This window comes from Camelina sativa, chromosome 17 (assembly GCF_030686135.1).
Source record: "Camelina sativa cultivar CO46 ecotype springtype chromosome 17, ASM3068613v1".
In the NCBI taxonomy this organism is placed as follows: Eukaryota; Viridiplantae; Streptophyta; class Magnoliopsida; order Brassicales; family Brassicaceae; genus Camelina; species Camelina sativa.
Genome location: NC_141896.1, coordinates 18,087,820 through 18,105,819, shown reverse-complemented (window position 1 = coordinate 18,105,819; position 18,000 = coordinate 18,087,820). Strand labels below are relative to the sequence as shown.

The 18,000-nt window shown below is 34.0% G+C and overlaps 4 protein-coding genes and 1 long non-coding RNA gene across 10 annotated transcripts; 1 reads left to right on the top strand and 4 right to left on the bottom strand.

Annotated features, from left to right (window-relative positions):
• Positions 1–150: 150 nt before the first annotated feature.
• On the bottom strand, positions 151–3,856 carry LOC104757097 (glucose-1-phosphate adenylyltransferase large subunit 2, chloroplastic-like). Of its 4 annotated transcripts, none has more exons than XR_015586910.1 (13): positions 3,054–3,826; positions 2,528–2,641; positions 2,262–2,435; positions 2,087–2,179; positions 1,914–1,997; positions 1,779–1,834; positions 1,603–1,696; positions 1,297–1,482; positions 1,105–1,185; positions 935–1,021; positions 631–795; positions 471–531; positions 151–384 (listed from the first exon to the last, which is right to left on the bottom strand). XR_015586910.1 is itself a non-coding variant. In XM_010479811.3 (13 exons), exons 1-13 carry the CDS (start codon positions 3,270–3,272, stop codon positions 283–285), a joined length of 1,563 nt encoding a protein of 520 aa, XP_010478113.1. In that variant the 5' UTR covers positions 3,273–3,856; the 3' UTR covers positions 151–282. The 4 variants fall into 4 exon arrangements, 2 of the variants coding, with proteins under 2 accessions (XP_010478113.1, XP_010478112.1); XR_015586909.1 differs by having other exon boundaries at positions 3,048–3,760; XM_010479811.3 differs by having other exon boundaries at positions 631–842; positions 3,054–3,856.
• Positions 3,857–5,891: 2,035 nt separating this feature from the next.
• Positions 5,892–7,043, top strand: LOC104757096 (uncharacterized). Its single transcript, XM_010479809.3, has one exon. The coding sequence runs from the start codon at positions 6,078–6,080 to the stop codon at positions 6,852–6,854; it is 777 nt and encodes a 258-aa protein (XP_010478111.1). The 5' UTR covers positions 5,892–6,077; the 3' UTR covers positions 6,855–7,043.
• On the bottom strand, positions 6,748–9,289 carry LOC104757095 (multiple RNA-binding domain-containing protein 1-like). 2 transcript variants are annotated; one of them, XM_087493608.1, is made up of 5 exons: positions 8,490–9,289; positions 8,245–8,376; positions 7,944–8,033; positions 7,727–7,845; positions 6,748–6,767 (listed from the first exon to the last, which is right to left on the bottom strand). In XM_087493608.1, exons 2-4 carry the CDS (start codon positions 8,361–8,363, stop codon positions 7,749–7,751), a joined length of 306 nt encoding a protein of 101 aa, XP_087349734.1. In that variant the 5' UTR covers positions 8,364–8,376; positions 8,490–9,289; the 3' UTR covers positions 6,748–6,767; positions 7,727–7,748. The 2 variants fall into 2 exon arrangements, with proteins under 2 accessions (XP_087349734.1, XP_087349733.1); XM_087493607.1 differs by lacking the exon at positions 6,748–6,767 and adding an exon at positions 7,459–7,611.
• Positions 9,290–10,718: 1,429 nt separating this feature from the next.
• On the bottom strand, positions 10,719–11,636 carry LOC104757093 (uncharacterized). The gene is made up of 3 exons (XR_002036220.2): positions 11,496–11,636; positions 10,935–11,043; positions 10,719–10,747 (listed from the first exon to the last, which is right to left on the bottom strand). It is a non-coding gene; the product is annotated as an uncharacterized LOC104757093 (long non-coding RNA).
• A 306-nt stretch (positions 11,637–11,942) lies between these two features.
• Positions 11,943–17,945, bottom strand: LOC104757092 (transcription factor bHLH110). Of its 2 annotated transcripts, XM_010479808.3 has the most exons (9): positions 17,816–17,945; positions 17,498–17,564; positions 17,109–17,233; positions 16,012–16,714; positions 14,898–15,029; positions 14,689–14,754; positions 13,218–13,283; positions 12,537–12,596; positions 11,943–12,436 (listed from the first exon to the last, which is right to left on the bottom strand). In XM_010479808.3, the coding sequence occupies exons 4-9, from the start codon at positions 16,675–16,677 to the stop codon at positions 12,263–12,265; spliced, it is 1,164 nt and encodes a 387-aa protein (XP_010478110.1). In that variant the 5' UTR covers positions 16,678–16,714; positions 17,109–17,233; positions 17,498–17,564; positions 17,816–17,945; the 3' UTR covers positions 11,943–12,262. The 2 variants fall into 2 exon arrangements, with proteins under 2 accessions (XP_010478110.1, XP_010478109.1); XM_010479807.3 differs by lacking the exons at positions 17,498–17,564; positions 17,816–17,945 and having other exon boundaries at positions 17,109–17,406.
• Between the last annotated feature and the right edge of the window lie 55 nt (positions 17,946–18,000).

The window sequence follows — 18,000 nt, the reverse complement described above, 5'->3', positions numbered from 1 at the left end:
ATAAATAAATAAAAAGAAAACGATCAGGACATATATTGTGTGATATTATTCTGTTTCGCAATATCTCTCTAATTTATAAAAAAGAAAATAAGTTAATTAAGAGGAAAATCTGTTTAATCAGATTTAGATAGGTTCGAAATCCGTAACATATGCTAAATTAGTTTCTTATTATTGCCTATGGAGTAGGTTGTACAGTCTCTCTTGTTTTATTAAAAATTATTGCTCAAACGTAACTTGTCTCCCCCATACAAAATCTCATAAGAATCAGTGAAGGTTTAAAAGCTAAATATGCAGACCATCTCTTATGGTGGCGTTCTTCAGCACAACGGTGATGCCTGATCTTATGTGAAACCCTTCCTCTGGCCTATCTCCTTCTTCCACTCCCTGCCACAACCAAGATCATTAACCAACGGATTCTTTAAATTTTAACAAATATATATATATATATATATATATTTATGAAAACATACATCTGCATTTGCTATGATCACGTTCTTCCCGATCTTGGCGTTCTTGTCAATGATACAGTTCCTGTATTTAGCAAACACAAGCAGGACGATTAATGCTATATGATTAGATTATTCAAAACCTTATCAGATTAGTCTTTTCTTTTAGATGTGGAAAGCTTACCTGATTTTGGTGTTCTGACCGACACCTACCGGAACTTTCCCTTCAGCCAGCAGAGACGCGATTTCAGCTTCTGTTTGGTAGAAATCAGCTCCCATCATCATCGTATCCTGAAGCTCTACTCCAGACTCTATACGTGATCGTATGCCCACGATAGAATGCTGCACACTGCATTCTCTCAAGAAGCATCCATGTGAGACTATAGAATCAAGTATCTGTAGTTTCCCGAATAAAATTTTAAAACGTTAGTATCACCAGATAAATCATCAACTGAAAACATGGTAATAAACGGATTCAAGAATCGTACCCTGCATTTATCAACTTTGGTAGGTGGCAAGAATCTTGGAGAAGTGAAGAAGGGTGTTTTTGGATCGTAAAACTGGAATTTAGGAGGCTGCCAAAAACAGAAATGATTAGGTTTCACCGGGAGTTGCAAAACTGTTCTGTAGTTTTTAAACAATAGGGTCGGGGAAAAACCTGTTCCGTGAGGGCCAAATTGGCATCAAAGAATGATCCTATGGTTCCAATATCCTCCCAATAATCATTGAACAAAAATGCCTAGCCATTTTGGTTTTGTATGTAGCAGGCAAGTTAATAAATAAAGGTCAGAGGAAGTACAAATATTGATTGATATGTGATATGCTAAACATGCAAAAAAAAACGACAGACCTGGACATTGTGCTCCCCTACGGCCAACGGGATAATTTCAGAACCAAAGTCATTGGATGTAGGATAACTCGACCTTAGAAGCTTTAGCAAAACCTCTTTTCTAAATACGTAAACACCCATTGATGCAATGTATGGGGACTCTGCAGCTTCTTTTGGTGGTAACCCAAGAATTGAAGTGTCAACTTGCTGAAAACACGAAAAACACTAAGTTAGGTAATGTTGCAAGTAATATAATATGAGTTGAGTTTAACTTGCGTACTGAACGTTTTGACAAAAAAAAAAAAAAAAAAAGGAAGGAATCCTTACCATTGCCTTTAAGTCATCTCCCTTTGGTTTCTCTGAGAACTGAACGATTTTTCCAGACTGGTCAATCTTAAGCAAACCAAAATCCGAAGCACGGCTGTCAATAAGAGAAAAACCGAATAAGTTCATTCATCAAATAGAAGTAAGGCAAGAACATGGTTAATGATCGTCAGACACACCTCTCATCCATGGGTAGACAAGAAACTGTGATATCAGCATTTGACTCAATGTGCTTCTGCAAAAGACACACAATAAAATGAAACAAAGTTTACATGTAGAGCTCAGTGTTGACAACTAAAAAGAATAAGTCTAACCTGCACAAAGTTCATGTAATCCATCCGATAGAGATGGTCCCCAGACAAGATCAAGACATGTTCCACATTCTTTGTCTTGGCATCCTGCATAAACACAGCCAAATTATGTTTTTCCAACAATGTATATCACACCGACAAGAACACTTACTGTGAGATGAAAGACAAAAGAAAACCTCAAAAACCCATATAAACTGCCTAACAGCATCAGCAGTTCCCTGAAACCATTTCTTTCCTGCATCTCCAGAAGTTTGGGTTGCAGCAAGAACCTAATCATTCAAAGAAGAGACGCTTTAACAGCAAATAAAAACACGGAAGATAAATCTAATCTATGGTGGATAATGCTCTCACCTCAACAAACCCATCACCGAAATTGACACCATTGCCAAAGTTGTAAGTACGAGAAAGGTGGCGATTGAGAGAGAAGGAGTTGAACTGAGTTAAGATGAAGATCTTTCTAATACCACTGTTGATGCAATTGCTCATTGGAATATCTATCAGCCTGTAACACCCTCCAATTGGCACCTACAACTTATTAACTAACTAGTTAGAAACCTCATTGACAGTAAATCAGAATCATCATAAAAAAACAACAGGCAAAACAAAACGCTCCTCACCGCAGGTTTAGCTCTCTTGCTTGTAAGAGGGAAGAGGCGAGTCCCAGCACCACCTCCTAGTATGATAGACGCTACATTCTTTGGGTCCGCATTTTGAGTTCTCAACAGAGGTTCCTGAAAAATACATTCTTTATATCAAAACAGAACTTGGAAGAACAAAAAGCTACTTAGTGACTTGAATAATGAGAGACGCTCTGCCCCTAACTAAACCCTCAAAATCCAAACCCTTGTTATTAGTCCATCCCTCACAGCTGCTAAACCAACTCACAACAGGGACAACAATCTGCTACATTCAGTCCTAGGTTAGTAGTTATAGTAGAGCTATAGCTAAAGTCTGAGCAGCTGCACTATCTTAACACCATCAGAAGCCAATTTCAACAACAGTCCAAATCAGTTCCCAACTAAACATGGACACAGAATTGAGGGTTCTCTCTGATGCTAGGTAAATTCAAATTTACCAGTAGAAGTAATAAAATCAATTCATTGTGGCCATAACATAAAGTAAAACCCATACACTTACACTTACATTAGACTCTTGATCAACAAATGGGGTGAGAACGGAGCGAATGAGGTTTGTCTGAATCTTCTGAGGTCGACTCCTAATTGTGTATGTCCTCAGATTACTGGCCTTGACAACTTCGGCTCCCCAGAATGCACTAACCCTCTCAGAAACACCATTTTTGTTCAGACCACCAAAGGGACTCGAACAGTGGTTCAGTTTCAAGGTTGGACAGCAAGACTCCATATTTCCAGAACAACACAGATTCTACAACTTTTTGGAGTAATACTAAAGTAGAAGAAGAGGTAGATCAGATTCTAAAAAGATGAGCTTTAGTAATAATACCCAGATCAAAAAATAAAAAATGGAACTTTAAAAAAACCCAGATTCGATTTTGGGGTTTGTGAAAACAGAACAGTGTTACAGAAGAGAAGAACAGATATAGAATCGAGAGAAGTCGACTAATTTTGTCCCACAATGAATACACCTTAAAGTAGTCTCTGTCTCTCTCAAGTGGTGAGAATTGAGTGAGTTGAGTGACTGAGCTTTAACCTTTTTTGTTTTTTTCTTGTAGCAGTGCGAAAGAGAACGGAAAAGAGAAAGGAAGAGCTATGACTTATATGAGAGAGATCATCAACAAACAAAATAAGAGAAACAAGTTTAATGTGAAGAAGAAGAAGATACTCGTGATCTTTTCTGACGAGAGCACCGCACACAACAACCTTCAGATTTTTTCTTATTAAAAAGTAAAACAAACAAATCTAAGAAAAGGGTTTGAAAACCGAGCCCGCTTTTGCAATATTTTAATATCTTTACTTGTCACTACGCTTAAAATAGGCAATTCTCTCAGAAAAGGGTTTTTACTTTTTATTGGTATTAAACAGTGTGATTTCGTTGAACTTTATGATTATAATAACCATAACATGATTTTCACATGGCATGTTTACAAATCACTAAATCAGAGCCAACATTTGTATGAAATAGCGAAACAAAAATATTAGTGTCTATGGTATTTGATATTTTCTTGAAAAGCAATCTCTACTCATGTAAATTGTTCAATACATGCTTTGATTGGTTTCACAAACGAACAGCTCCTATAATCACCAATCAATATATCATTTGGAGATAGTGGTTAGAGATCTTGATTGGAAAAGATGGTTAAATCTTACTTTAAGTTCTTCGATAAAATCAATGGTGAAGTTTAAAAGTTACACAGCTTTTATTTTGGCAATTTTTTAAAATTTTTTTTAGCATTATAACATTTTTAATTTAACTATTTATATATTATATTATGAATTAAATAATAATGTATTACTCTAATTTTTCATCTTTCAACTAAACTAATTTAATTTTTTTACTATATATTATAATTTATACTATTCAACCGTTACAATATTACCAATCAGACTAAATATTCAACTGTTCTCTTTAACCGTACCGTCTTTTCTTTCTGCTATCTTTGGCCGCTGTCTTTTTTACCGCATATTCTAAAATCGCTCATAATTTTCTCACCGCCTCGTTCAAACGTGGTTACCAATCAGAACCACAGTATGTGCTAAGGATATTTCTTTTTTATTATGTATTTAGAGTTTACCTATTTGGTTTCTAGCATATATCGCACTTCCTATAACGTTTTAAAGGTGTCAATTGTTTCTCGAGCATCATTAGTGTATGTATCTTTGTCTTTTCAGAAGTCTATTTGGCTCACACACAAGTCAACTCACAATACTTGTTAACATCAACTTTCACTGAATAGTGAATACAATAGATTTGCTCATGTATATAGTTCATTGAAATATTTTGTCATACTTTGGTGCACAAATTACTAAAGTTTTTTAAACAAGCGACCGAACAAATAAATGCAAAGAACCCATCTAGTCATCTAGATAGTTATGACAAAAACAAAAGAAATGAGAACCTTGTAGATAGCTTTTTATCCAAAAATTTGCAAACAAGCAAATAAAAATGAGAATCATGCATGTGAAAACATTCTAAATAAGTCATTTTTGGAGAGGCTTCAGAAACCTTTTTCAATTATTAGACTCATTTCACCGTGGACACGATCTCAAAATTCTATGTTTTAATGTTTTACAAATACATTTTTCCCATAGGCAAGAAAAAACACTAGTTGTTTCATTTAAGATAATAAGATCTCCAGATCTTCTTGAGACTTAGAGCAGATCTCATTCTCACTCTCTTAATTATGCACTTCACAAATTTTATTTTTCTCACTTTTGTCTTCTTTCGTTAGTTTCTACATTATTATGTGTGAGTAGTTTTTTAATTGGGTCTTGGAGGAATTTCTTAGAATTTTGTTTGATGCTAACTTGCTAATTAAGGGTGAAATCGTGTATGGTTCATTCATATGTAGGTGAATTTCATGTAAACCATATAACTCAGAAATCATCTTCGAATCATATACATGCCCCCACTTTTTTATCGTACGTTACATACTTCTACACTTCAGAGGACATTTTGTTTTTTTGTTGCATTTCACCAATGATGAATCTAGTCTCTATTATTTCAAAAACGTATGTACAATGAATGTAGCAATTGAAGGTTACAAAAATAATCAACAAAATTATTATGGGTACTAAACACGTGTCTGTTTCGTCCGGCGGTGTACGTCGCCCAACCGTGCATATATTGGCCCGGTCGTTGCTGTGCAGTGAAGCTTCACCTGCCTCTCTCTCTCCTCGCCAACTCTTTCCAACCATTCTTCTCATTTTTGTCCATTATTACACATTACTTTATTCAAGTTGTCCCCAATGATTCTATTATTCTTCACTTCTTTTATATTTTCAGGAATTGGACTTATTCACCTAATGCTTTTTACTCATGAAATTTCCACAACCAAGCTATAAAGAAATATGATATATCCAGTTTGTTTCAATAATTGAACCAATTATAGAGTCTTTATTATCTCTATATAAAATCATCAACTAATAAGTGACTAAGACAAGTCACAAGTCTACGTGATCACCCACTTTAGCACTTAAACCATCATTTTCCCGGAATATCTAAGCCAGAAGGTTACAAGAGAGTTAGAAAATGACTTCGTTTGTTCCCGAGAACGTTGCGGCTGAGAAAGTTGACGCCATGAAAAGGTTCGAGAGAAAGAGAAATTTCTTGAAGTTTCTTCCGGCCATTGAAGCTCTCGTTGCCGTGTTACTTCTACTCTACTGGTTAACGTCAACTCTCCTCGCCGGTGAGTATCTCCGTCGTATTATTTCTGGTGGTTTGACAGGCGCCGGAATATACATATTCGGAGTCGTGAACGTTCTCATCGCCCTTATCTTCTCCTTGTCTAACCAACAGAAGCTAACCCAACCCGATATGTATTTTCAATACGCTTCCTCCTCTGCCGTCTCTCCTATTAGCGGTCTCTCCTCCTCCTCCTCCGCCACCTCTCCCGTTGACGGTTCTTGCTCCTCCGCTGTGGTCTCGGATTCTATCAACGAAGAAATAGTTTTAGAAGAAAAGCCAGTGACGGACTTTACCTCTGCCACTCTACCCGCCGTAGAGGCCCGACTGATGAGGCGAGAGATGGTCCGGGCGGTCAGTTCTGTGGCGGAGACAGCTCATTCTATAAGGAGGAAGCGTGAAATGATGGTTCTGCCCCCAGCTACTTCTGAGAGTACTGCTAATGATCATCATGTTTACAGAAGGTCTAGATCAGAGAGACTTGACGTGCGGGGAGCTTCTTGCAGGAGCACGAGACGGATGCGCGATATCGATGATCTAAGCAGCGATGAGTTTAGATCAACAGTGGAGACGTTTATCGCAGGGAAGAAAAAGATGTTGTCGAAAGAATGGATAAGGCCGTAAAATATTATTATTAGGAACACTACTGTTAGCCTTTAACGTTCACAATTTGGATATATATATATATTTCTTGGGATCATTAGTGACAGTCATATCTATGTGAGTACGTGAGTCATATCATTATTCCGACGAAATTACTAGAAATGAAAACTTTCGTGTACGTCCCCTTAATCTTAAACACTTCCTTAATCATAACGTGAGATACTCCTTAGACACATCATTAGTGGAGCAACCCACCATACTCTCATATTATTTAATTATATAAATAATTATAAATTAAGTAAAGTAATCCTAAAAGAACTTAAGCAAAATCACCCTATTACTAGAGAACTCCAAAGAAGGTTACTCAAGTATTTAAATAATAATTTTTAAAATTGTATTTATTAATTATAAAACTTTAATTATTTAAAATGACAAAACAATTATTTAATTTGTTATTATTACATAAAATAGAAAACAATAAAATTTTACAAACTTTGGAATATTAAACATATTTTACAAAATTTGGAATAGTAAACATATTTAATAAAATTTGAAATATTAAATAATATTTTTTTAATTTTTGTTTATTAATTCTCAAATTTAAAAAATCTAAAATGATAAACAATTATTTAAATTTTTCTATTGCATAAAATAGAAAACAATAAAATTTTACAAACTTTGGAATATTAAACAATAAAAACAGAAAAGGAACTTCAGCTTCACGGTCAAGTAACTCAGTTTTGCTTACACCATACACCCTGACTATGTTTTCTAGAATCTACAACACAAAAGGGAAAAGGAAAAAAAACATGAAGCGACTAACTTTTGATTCTTGTTAAAAGCCAGATTTAAAAAACATTAACAGATGCATTCTTTAAACAAGAAAAACGTACAGTATCGGGTCGCATGAATAAACTATTCCAAGCCTTTGTATTTCCACCAGCTTCCGATGCCTTTCTTTTGTTCCTCTCTCTTTTGCTTGAATGTTTTTGGCAGGTTAGAAGTGTCATTCCTGTTGAGAAGGGCCATGTTAAACAACTAATGGAAAATCTGGTTCACAAAAATATTACAAGTTGAAAGACCGAAACTTAGAAAGGGTAGGCCACTGACACTTGTTTATCAGACGTTTCACGGTGCTTGGCTGGAAAAATATGCAACAACCGGCCCTGGAAAATTGAGTTATCTAATTCCTCCATTGCCCTGCATCACCATCAAATGTTTTAAAACCTGAACTAACAGCTAGAGATCAACATAAGGTTACTTCTTGAAAAGCAATTACTCAAGACCTCAAGGGGTAACCAACAGCAACAAAATCAACATAACGCTACTTCTTGCAAAGCAATTACTCAGACCTCAAGGGGTAACCAACAGCAAAAATCAGCATAAGGCTACTTTTTGACATGAATAATACCTTGCCGCACATTCCGGAATCGGGTAAAGGATGTAGGCAATTCCTTTGGACCTTTTCGTCTCCTTGTCAAGAACAAGATGGACTTCTGATATCTCACCAAATTTGCTTAAATGTTCCATAAGCTCTTCTTCTCTATTGCATGAGATTATTGACGAGAATCAAAGATGTATAAGATTAATAACAGATAGATAAACAGAAAACAGGGTATATAAAAAGAGCAGAAGATGAACAAGACAATCCCGTACGTTGCAATGTAAGGCAGGTTACGGACGAAAAGGCGATCAGTGTCAAGAACATCATCATTGTCATCATCACGAAAAGGCGACCACCTTTAAACATCATCACATATATACGAGAAGTATCAAGAAAAGACTTGTTGAAATACTTGATAGCTTCTTGAGCTTCTTCAGCACTACGATATCAAATAAAAGCAAATTGTCTACTCTTCCCATCATTGGAAAGCAAAAAGTACAAAAATAACAGAGACTGATTTCAGAGAATCAATAAAGGAACAAAATTTAGTTGTGAGAAGGCTCGAATTTGGTTTTGAAAGAGCATGTTCTTGCAACTGTAGAATTGAAGGGCGATTTTAATCTGCCGCCGACGACGAGAGAGGGCAACGCGAAGAAGAAGACGAAAGGCGGTTTTTAGATCGGAGTGGATATTCCGATGAAGAATTTGAAGGAATGGATGACAAAGCTCAAAGATGAATTGGGTCTGGAACTATGGATTAATTTTTCTGAATCGCCTTCGATTCGCCGTCTGGATCGACATAGAAGAGAGAGGATCGAGCAAGAAGAGAGAAGAAAGAAAAAAAAACAATTCCTTTTTGTATTTTTGCGTCCACGAATCAAAATAGGCCACGTTGTGTTACTCTCTGGGTTGCTCAATTCCTTCCCTGAGAATCGATTCTCTACTTAATTGACCAAAAAATGAGTTTTTAATTTGGTTTTTTGGGCCCAAGAGTAACCATAAGAGTACCTCCCACTAATGGTGCTCTTAATTTCCAAAAGAAGTAAGAGAATAGAAACCGAATAATTGGGCCGACTTGAGAAAAGAGAATTAGCTCTTTTAAATGGTGCCGTTCATGGACCACTGCCCGACCCAAGTGGGTAGGGTAAAGGTGCAAGAAAGGTAAAACACGTTTTTATTTTTATTGTTGTTGTTAAAATCAATTCTATTTTATCATTCAAAAATAAATAAGAAGCATAATAAATAATACATTGCACTAATGATAGTGGCAACTTCATGGACCATCAGCCGGTTGGTTTGTTGTTTAGAGACTACGTACCCAAGATTCCTTTTACATCAAATACGGGTTGAGCCCAGTGGCGGACCCAGGGGGAAATTTTACCCAGGTCAATAATTTTATTTTTACACAGTTAAATATTAAAAATAATAGGAAAAATAAATTATTGGTGTAGAATAGGAGTATCGAACATGAGTTTGGGGGTGTCAGCACATTGAAAAACTCCAACTGAGCTACTGAAGCTTTCATAATATACATGCAAAACAATGTTTTTTAACATTTTACCCAGGTCAGCTGACCTTCCTAGCTTCTACTTGGGTCCGCCGTTGGCCAGTGGCGGATCCAGGAAATAAATTTAGGGAGGTCAATTACAGAACAAAAAACATATTTGTGTCATACTGGTAGTTTGAACCCTGGTTTGGGGAGGTCAATACTATAGAATTTACCATCTGTGCTACTGAAACTTTATAGGATTATATGTAAAAATAATTATTTAGTTAGTTTACCCAGGTCAGGTGACCTACCTCTTTTCTACATAGGTTACAATAAAAAGAGAATCTGCACTACTAAGGGCATGTGCATCGGTTAGGACTGATATTTGGTCCTTCAAATATTTTATTCCTATTTTGAGAGTTTCTTAAGTTTTGTATTAGTATTGGTGTCCTTCAGAATTTGGTCCTTCATAGTATTTTTAATTTAAAAAATTAATTATTTAAATAAATATGTAAAAACATATTAAAATTTTAATTTAAATAAAACATATAACATTGACATTAAAAACATAAGAAAATTACTAAGTTACAAAAACTTGAAAAAAACAAAAAATACAATTAAAACATGAAAGATAAAAAAACATAAACCATACAAACATCAAAGATAAAAACTATCATCTTCTCTGTTAAGTACTCACAAGGACTCACTATCATCAGCTGAAGTTGTGATTTGAGATCTATGAAGTATGATCAAGAGCAGGTAGAGACCAAATTGTTGTGTAAATGAAGAGAAGATAAAAGATTCCTCTTTGTATAAATCTTTTCCATTATTCTTTAAAAATAGGATGAACAAATCATTTGTTGAGCTAGAAGCCTACAGAGTTTTGTATCTTTCCCTAGTTATGACATTATACATGTAATAAACAAAAGATCAAACGTGGTTTCTACTCCATGTAAAGAAGAAAGATTCAGTGATTCACTGTTTCACCATGAATGAGCTTTTACAACTGCATCCACCTACTGCGGCTGGGTTTTCAGCTACCTAAACACCAAAGCATTAAACAGAAATCAAATGAAAATCTTACATAAGGTTACTGAAAAAAACATGCAGTTTCAAGATTATATCTTGTCCCCTATCAGCTCATCAGGTACATGCAAGAATGCTTTCTAATGACTAATATATGCAATGAAGAAAAAAGAAAGATGACAAAAAGAGGGGTTTAGTTTACCACAAAAGCAGCACGGATCAGTTCCTCCACATAATCAACTGTGGCACCTTTCACGAAGTCGTATGAAACGTTATCTACAACCAATTTGACACCATTCTTCTCAAAAACCCTGCAATGTTCAAGAACAACTATAACTGAGTGACGCAGTTTTGCAACTATAACTAGATTGTAACTCTTTCATCCTCTAACAAAATGACAACAACACTCATAAAAGTCAAGAGAAGGAGCAAAACAACAACAAACAATGTCTGCTTCCAAGTTCCAACAATCTAAAACAGGTAAGTTCAATTCAAACAGAATCATGAACTATGGATGTTGTTCGAAACAAACAGAATCTTTCAATCTGAATTAGAGCAAAAGAGATCAATTTTGAATCGGATTTACAAAGAGATCAATTCAAAGCAGCAGATATGAATCAGAATTTCACATTTCAATCAGAATTTCAAAACTCAGTCTCAAATCTATCGAATCACATAAACAATTGCCTTCAAACCAAAACAAAAAATACATCAATCTACCATCGGAAACATAGTTCGAACACAAACCCCTTTCTATTGCAACCTGCGTGAGGAAACTGACGGCAGATTTGCCTTTGATTCACCCAATTTTCAAGCAGATCGGCGGACGGAATCAAATCGCCGTCGAGAGAGAGAAAGAGTAAAGAAAGAGAAACAAAGAGAAAAGAAAATAACTCGAGACCACGATTTTTTTGGTCTCACCCAACCCAAACGACAGAAACAGATAACACGCCGCCACGTGTTAAGAAGGACCGATGAAAATACGTCCGTTTTGTAGATACGTTTCTTCAATATTTGGTTAATTTCGATTTAAATTAAAAAATTAAAATGTGACGGACGGATGAAAAATACGGCGATGCAGATGCTCTAAGTCTATTATGCTGCACACTGTTTATATATATATATATATATATAAATTTATCTGTTATTATTTTTTAAGTAGTATCTATTAATGATATTGACAAATTATCTACAAAAGAGATGAAGAAAATAATCCAAATTAAAGCTATTTGATATTTTATTTAGCCCCGGCCGGCCCTCAGCCCTTCATGTAAGTAAGAACATATATATCCTCAAGTCTCATTACTAACCATAAATGGATCAAAGCTGGTCTATCCTGGCATACTTCTTCTTTCTAATCAAGACGACCAACTTTGCTCCACCATCAAAACCGAAACTTTCAAATAAACCAAAATTAAAAGAGATGAAAGAACAAATATGCTCCACCTTCAACATTTCTTCCTTTTTCTACCCACCAAATCCGATAAATGTACTCATAATCCTACGTTTTGACGTTAATTAATTCCACGGCTAAGTTCCGCCACCAAAACCAGGTGGCGTTGGCCAAAACCCGCTACCAACACCGCCTCCTCCGTCCCCACCATCTCCGGTAACATAAGTCATGCATGATAACGGAACGAGACATAGCCCACGGCTTCGTAGATCCCTCGTCTCTTCGTCATCCCCTTCTTGTGGTTGTGAGCCCTAATCAATTTATAATTTTATAGTTTGTGGACTAAATAATAGCAGTGATTATCTTTCATGAAAAAGTAGTAAATGAATTATAGGTTCTCTTAGTATATACCAGCTGGGAGGCTTTTGCGGGTCGGTTCTTAGATGCTCTCATGTAGGGAACGCTTAAAGTCTGTCCATCAAACAACAAATTATTTAACATTTTGAGTTACAACAACTTCCTTTTATCTAAATATTATAAAATGATCATGACCATGAGCATTATATTAGCTCTTATATAAACTTATGTAATTGGAATTATTAAAGAAATAGGAGAAAGGTACTTACTACGTAGTGCGCCTAAGATGTTATATATATGATAAGATAATTAAGATCAACTCTAACTAATCCCTTGCTTTAAAGGCAAGCGAAACCGTATGGAACTAATTAAATATAAGCTCATAAGTAAGCCCATACTCCATAGTTTGTAAAAGTTTTTGATTATTTCAGTTTATGTCAAATTCCTTAATATATAATATTGTAGTTAGTAATAATTGATAAAAAAGAAAGTTGGGAATATTTGACAAACGGGACGACTAACGAGGATCATGAAGAATGTCCATGGAATTGATTATATCTAAAAACTATTCTCCGAAGGTACCACTCCAACATCATTCTTTGAATTATATATTGTCATTTTTTCTTATGTACATATGATTATACGGTGGATAAGATGTATATGGTTGTGAATGACATGCATGCATTAAGTTTTTTTTTTTTTTGATAAAGATGCATGCATTAAAAAGTTACGTACCTCAATCTGGCTCTGTAAGAATTTGATGTATCCAATTGCCTCCATTAATACAGATGCTGTATCTGTCTGCAATTTAACAATTTAATCAGCTAACGTAAATTAATCATCAGCAATTGAGAGTGAAAACAATTTTATCTACTTTAGAAAATTATATATATATATATAATTTTCTAAAGTAGATAAAATTGTTTTCTAAAGTAGATAAAATTATATATATATATATATATATATCTTTATAAACTATATTAGGACCCGCGGTACATCGGGGCAAAATTATTTATAACTAAATATTTAAATTATAAGTTGTATTTGTTGGTTAAATATGTTATAATTATATAATAATTATTAAATAAACCATATAATACTGCAATATAATTTATTTTTATATAATATTTATTTAATCAACAGTGTTAACAAAATAATGAAATGATGTTTTATCCTTGTAACACCGAATTAATGATATTTTTAATTTATATAAATATTGATAAAACTCGTCCTGCTATATAACCCCGTCCCAAGATATTTTAACTCACATTATATCATCTTAATTTTTAATATTTATTGTGTATTTACAGAATAATATTTATCATATTTAACTTTTTAAAAATTTTAAATATTTTTTCATATTTAACCTTTTAAAAAATCTTTAAAATAAAGAACCGGAATAAACCAAATAAAAGTTTTTAAAGTTTGAATGTCTGATAAATCAAGTTTTCTACTCATTTGTATTCGGAATCATTTTGGTCTCTTTTATAGTATGACTCTAAACCATTGCCCAATTTTTTTAGACGATGTGGGATATTGTACCCGTATTTTTTTATTCATCTATTGAGTAATATATGTCTGTTTTTAAAATTTTGTATTACATCATATGCAGGAAAAAATCACAATTTTAATTAACTAAATGTCTTATAGAATAATTCAAGATAATTTAAATATAAATTCAAATAAAAAATGAAAGTGAATCATATGTTTATGTTTGAATAAGGTAGAAAGATTTCTTTATTTTTTTAAATCTTACCTAAAATTAATTTTGAAGTTTTGGTAACTAATATTAAAGTCAATGCAATAAATGTAAAAACTTTCCAAAAAGTATTTTTGAGCAAAAACTGCTGCAAAAATTCTGGTATAGATGGTAAAAAAAAAGACATCTCTCGTAATAAATTATGTTTTTCATATAGGTATATATATTATTAGTGACTGCCTCAAATTCTAAAAGGTTAGGAATCAAAATGAACAAAATTCCGGTTTATTAAATACTGCAACGAACAATTTAGTACTTTGAAAACTCGAGGGTTCTGTCCTCTTGCCATGTGTTTGCCTTGAAAGATTTAGATTTTAGAACTTTGACAGTGTTATCAAAAAAAATTATATGTTTTTTTTGGTGCTATGAAACCCTCTAGAAAAAAATTCAACGAATATGAAATAGTTACCGATGGAATTAATGGGAAAATTAAGTGTTGCTAATTACCTTCCCAAATGGTGAAACCAACTGCTGTAGTGCTGCTATTCTGTCTCCTAACTTCTCTTTCCTCACCTGTTAATTTTTTAATTTACCAACATAAATATAATCACTACATTGAGCAATCAATCTATAGCTTTTCCATGCTATCTTTTCTTTCTCCAAAATTATAATGAAATAGCAAATATATAAAATTATAAATAAACAAAAGTAGTAACCTTGAAGGGTGGGCAAGATGAGCGTGATTCCACGCGCGGTTTCTTGGAAGCATTTTCGCCTGCTTTTGTTGCCATCAAGAAGTTATGTCTCTTCCCTTCACTTGTTTGAGGTTCGTTGCTGAACATTTCCATCTTCAATGCAAATCGAAACACCCCATGATTAGTAACGGACACACATGTGCATGTATGTATGCATATGTAAGTATCATTAACGTTCATAATTGTTATTCGATGTAAAGGATAAAAATATAGTACTGTACGTTTATAACACCCCCGACAATGAGAGAAAAAAAATGTTAAGAAAGGAGATTCATAAAAACACAATAAAACAAAGTAAGGAATAAAGAGAAAGGAAAAGAAAAGAGAGAACAAAGGTTGATGTTTCAGCTTAAAGAGAGGTAGGTGCTTATGAATTATGTTAAAAGGTTTTATCGCTCAAGCTTTGGCCCTCCAACCAAGAATCACAACAACAAAGTAAAAGATATATAAAAAGAAAATATTAAAAGTTTTTTACGTATACTTATATAACCCTTTTCTTTTTTCATAACTTTGTTGCAAAGCTTCAATATTGCACAAAGGTCTCGCACTTTACACTAATCAGATTAATCTAACTATACTTCGTGATAATAATATTTCAGTCTTTCACTTTGCTATTTTTCAATTTCATTTTTTCCCTTCCTTTTTCATTTGCCAAAAATATAATGAAAACGTTATGAATATGATTTTAAGTATGTAAAAAGTTATGCGAATAATATTCCATCGATGCATAAAAAAGGTTGAAACAGACAGAAGCTTTTAAAAAAATATAGAAAACAGAAATCTAATATTTGAGACACTCTTTTACGAGTGAACTGAAATTATATGATTAAAGCTGAAAAACCATGCCGTATTACTAAAACAGTATTATTTAACTACATTTTAAAATTCAGAAAAGAGAATGTATATATGTTAAATAATATAGAATTAGAGCCCTAAACGTAATGTTTTCAGATGCACTAACTTCACGAGATTCACCGTCAGACCAATACTTATAAGCCATCATTTATAATTTTTTTTTTCAAAAAAGGCAAAAAAGATAAAGGAAATGAAAAGTAATAATTCAAAATATACTTACTTGATGAGTAGGGGACGAAGAAGGATGGTGAAGTGTTTGCTGAAGATGATGATGAAAAGGGAGGCCAAAAGGAGGAAAGCCTCCTCTGCTCATCCCAAGATTACTAATCTCTTGAGAATTTAAAGGAGGAACTAAGACATTCCCTTCAAACAATCTTCCATCAAACACCTGCATGTTCATATCAAATGGTCTCGGGATGTTACTCATGTCCATGCTCATCTTCCTAGACTCGCTCAAGCTCGATATGTTTACGCTCGGGTAAATCTGACTGAAATTGCCTCTATGAGATGAAGGGGAAGAGGAAGAAGAAGAAGAGGGAATACTGCTACAATAGTCTCCATTGGTGGGGAATCCAGAAGATATAGTCTTGAGAAGAAGCTTCTCAGTGTAATCTTTGTGTTCATTGATCTTCAAGTAGTTTGTGATCACTGGACTGTTCAACATGTCTGTGAACTTGGATAAGCCTTCTTGTTGGTCTGAGATAGATGATGAGGAAAGTTCTTCTTTGATCTTGAGAAGTCCTTCATGATGATGATATGAAGATTGGTCATGATGAGGCCATTGTAAAGGAAAGTCTTGTTGTTGGATCAAGGAGTGATTGTGGATGGTGGAGAGACTCATGCATTCACTTGTGTTGTTGCTGTTGTGATCTCTTGCGTTTAACATCTCATTGTTATAGTTATGACTCAAGCTCACACTATTCCTGTTACAAAAACAACACAAATTTTTTTCTTTAGTTTGAATCAATGCAAAATCAGAGTACCATGTATATTTACATATCTATATAAATATTTATGAAGGATAATAAAATAGAAAAATAATATTTTATCAGCCACTTAAATTCTATCTTGATGTCTTCTTCAATAACTTATCTTTCAAAAAAACAAAAAAGAAGCAAAAAAGAAGAAGAAAGATTCCAAATTCTTCATATCATCATCTTGATACCAGGAATATTCAAAACACCCAAATAGCTGCAGAAACGTATTAGCATACACGTGGTAAATGGATATTATATTACATGGACATGTATGTGTGTAACTCTATAGACATATGTATATATACACAGCAGAGGAGAGAGAGTGTGTAAGGAGACTTACAAAGAAATACCTCCTGGGCTCCATTGATGGGCAGTAGAAGCTCCATAGCAAGAAGGGTCAGAGTTATTGTCTAAGGAAGAAGAAGAAGAAGAAGACCCCACAAGCTGTAATTGATCTTGATGAAGCTGATGGAGATTAGCAGAGTCCATATATGTATGAGAGAGATGATGAAGCTATATATATATATATATTTATTATACCTGATCTCTGAGTATATTATATATATGTGTGTGTGTCTAAAGAAAGATGAAAAAGAAAGATGATTTTTTGAAGAGTTTCTCTTGAAAATCCCAAGAGATTAAGATGAAGTAATTAATTAAAATTGGTTATTGTATATATGTGCCCTCTCAAAGCTCTCTATTCCTTTCAAAAGCATCACACAACATTACCTTAGCTTTTTTGAAGCTTGACGCATCTCTCTCTCTCTCCCCCTCTACTATTTCAAGTACCTATATTCTGAAAAGCAATACACAACCTTCAAAAGAAAGGAGGGGAAAAATCATTCAATAATACAATAACAAAAACATTGTTGACAAAAAATAAAACAATAACATAAAAAAACAGTGATATATATATATATATATATACATGGACTCGCTTTATCTATAGTATATGCCCTACTTTTCTATTTTTCAGTATATATATAGTGTATATATATATATATATTGTATTTTCTAATGTACTAGCTTTTAGGCCCTTTCACTCACACACACTCTCTCTCTCTCCCTGCAATTAGAGGGAGATGATTATAATTCCTGAAAGCCATGATTAGTGTCCCAAGCTCCTGCCTTCGATCCCAAGGCTTTGCAACAGTTGTCTCAGACGAGAAATGATGGCATCCATCCATCTCTGTCTACTCTCACCCCACGATATATAATGCTTTCTCTCTCTA

Excerpts from the sequence above, each read along its gene's own strand:
- LOC104757097 (XM_010479810.3), bottom strand. The coding sequence starts at position 3,272 with ATGGAGTCTTGCTGTCCAACCTTGAAACTGAACCACTGTTCGAGTCCC. Across the intron at positions 2,436-2,527 it reads GCAAGAGAGCTAAACCTGCG|GTGCCAATTGGAGGGTGTTA; the intron begins GTGAGGAGCGTT and ends AATAAGTTGTAG. Across the intron at positions 1,697-1,778 it reads TGTCTACCCATGGATGAGAG|CCGTGCTTCGGATTTTGGTT; the intron begins GTGTGTCTGACG and ends TCTTATTGACAG.
- LOC104757096 (XM_010479809.3), top strand. The coding sequence starts at position 6,078 with ATGACTTCGTTTGTTCCCGAGAACGTTGCGGCTGAGAAAGTTGACGCC.
- LOC104757095 (XM_087493608.1), bottom strand. The coding sequence starts at position 8,363 with ATGGAACATTTAAGCAAATTTGGTGAGATATCAGAAGTCCATCTTGTT. Across the intron at positions 8,034-8,244 it reads ATTCCGGAATGTGCGGCAAG|GGCAATGGAGGAATTAGATA; the intron begins GTATTATTCATG and ends ATGGTGATGCAG. Across the intron at positions 7,846-7,943 it reads GAAACGTCTGATAAACAAGT|GAATGACACTTCTAACCTGC; the intron begins GTCAGTGGCCTA and ends CCTTCTCAACAG.
- LOC104757092 (XM_010479807.3), bottom strand. The coding sequence starts at position 17,257 with ATGGACTCTGCTAATCTCCATCAGCTTCATCAAGATCAATTACAGCTT. Across the intron at positions 15,030-16,011 it reads CTTCGTCCCCTACTCATCAA|ATGGAAATGTTCAGCAACGA; the intron begins GTAAGTATATTT and ends TTTGCATTGAAG. Across the intron at positions 14,755-14,897 it reads CATCTTGCCCACCCTTCAAG|GTGAGGAAAGAGAAGTTAGG; the intron begins GTTACTACTTTT and ends AAAAATTAACAG.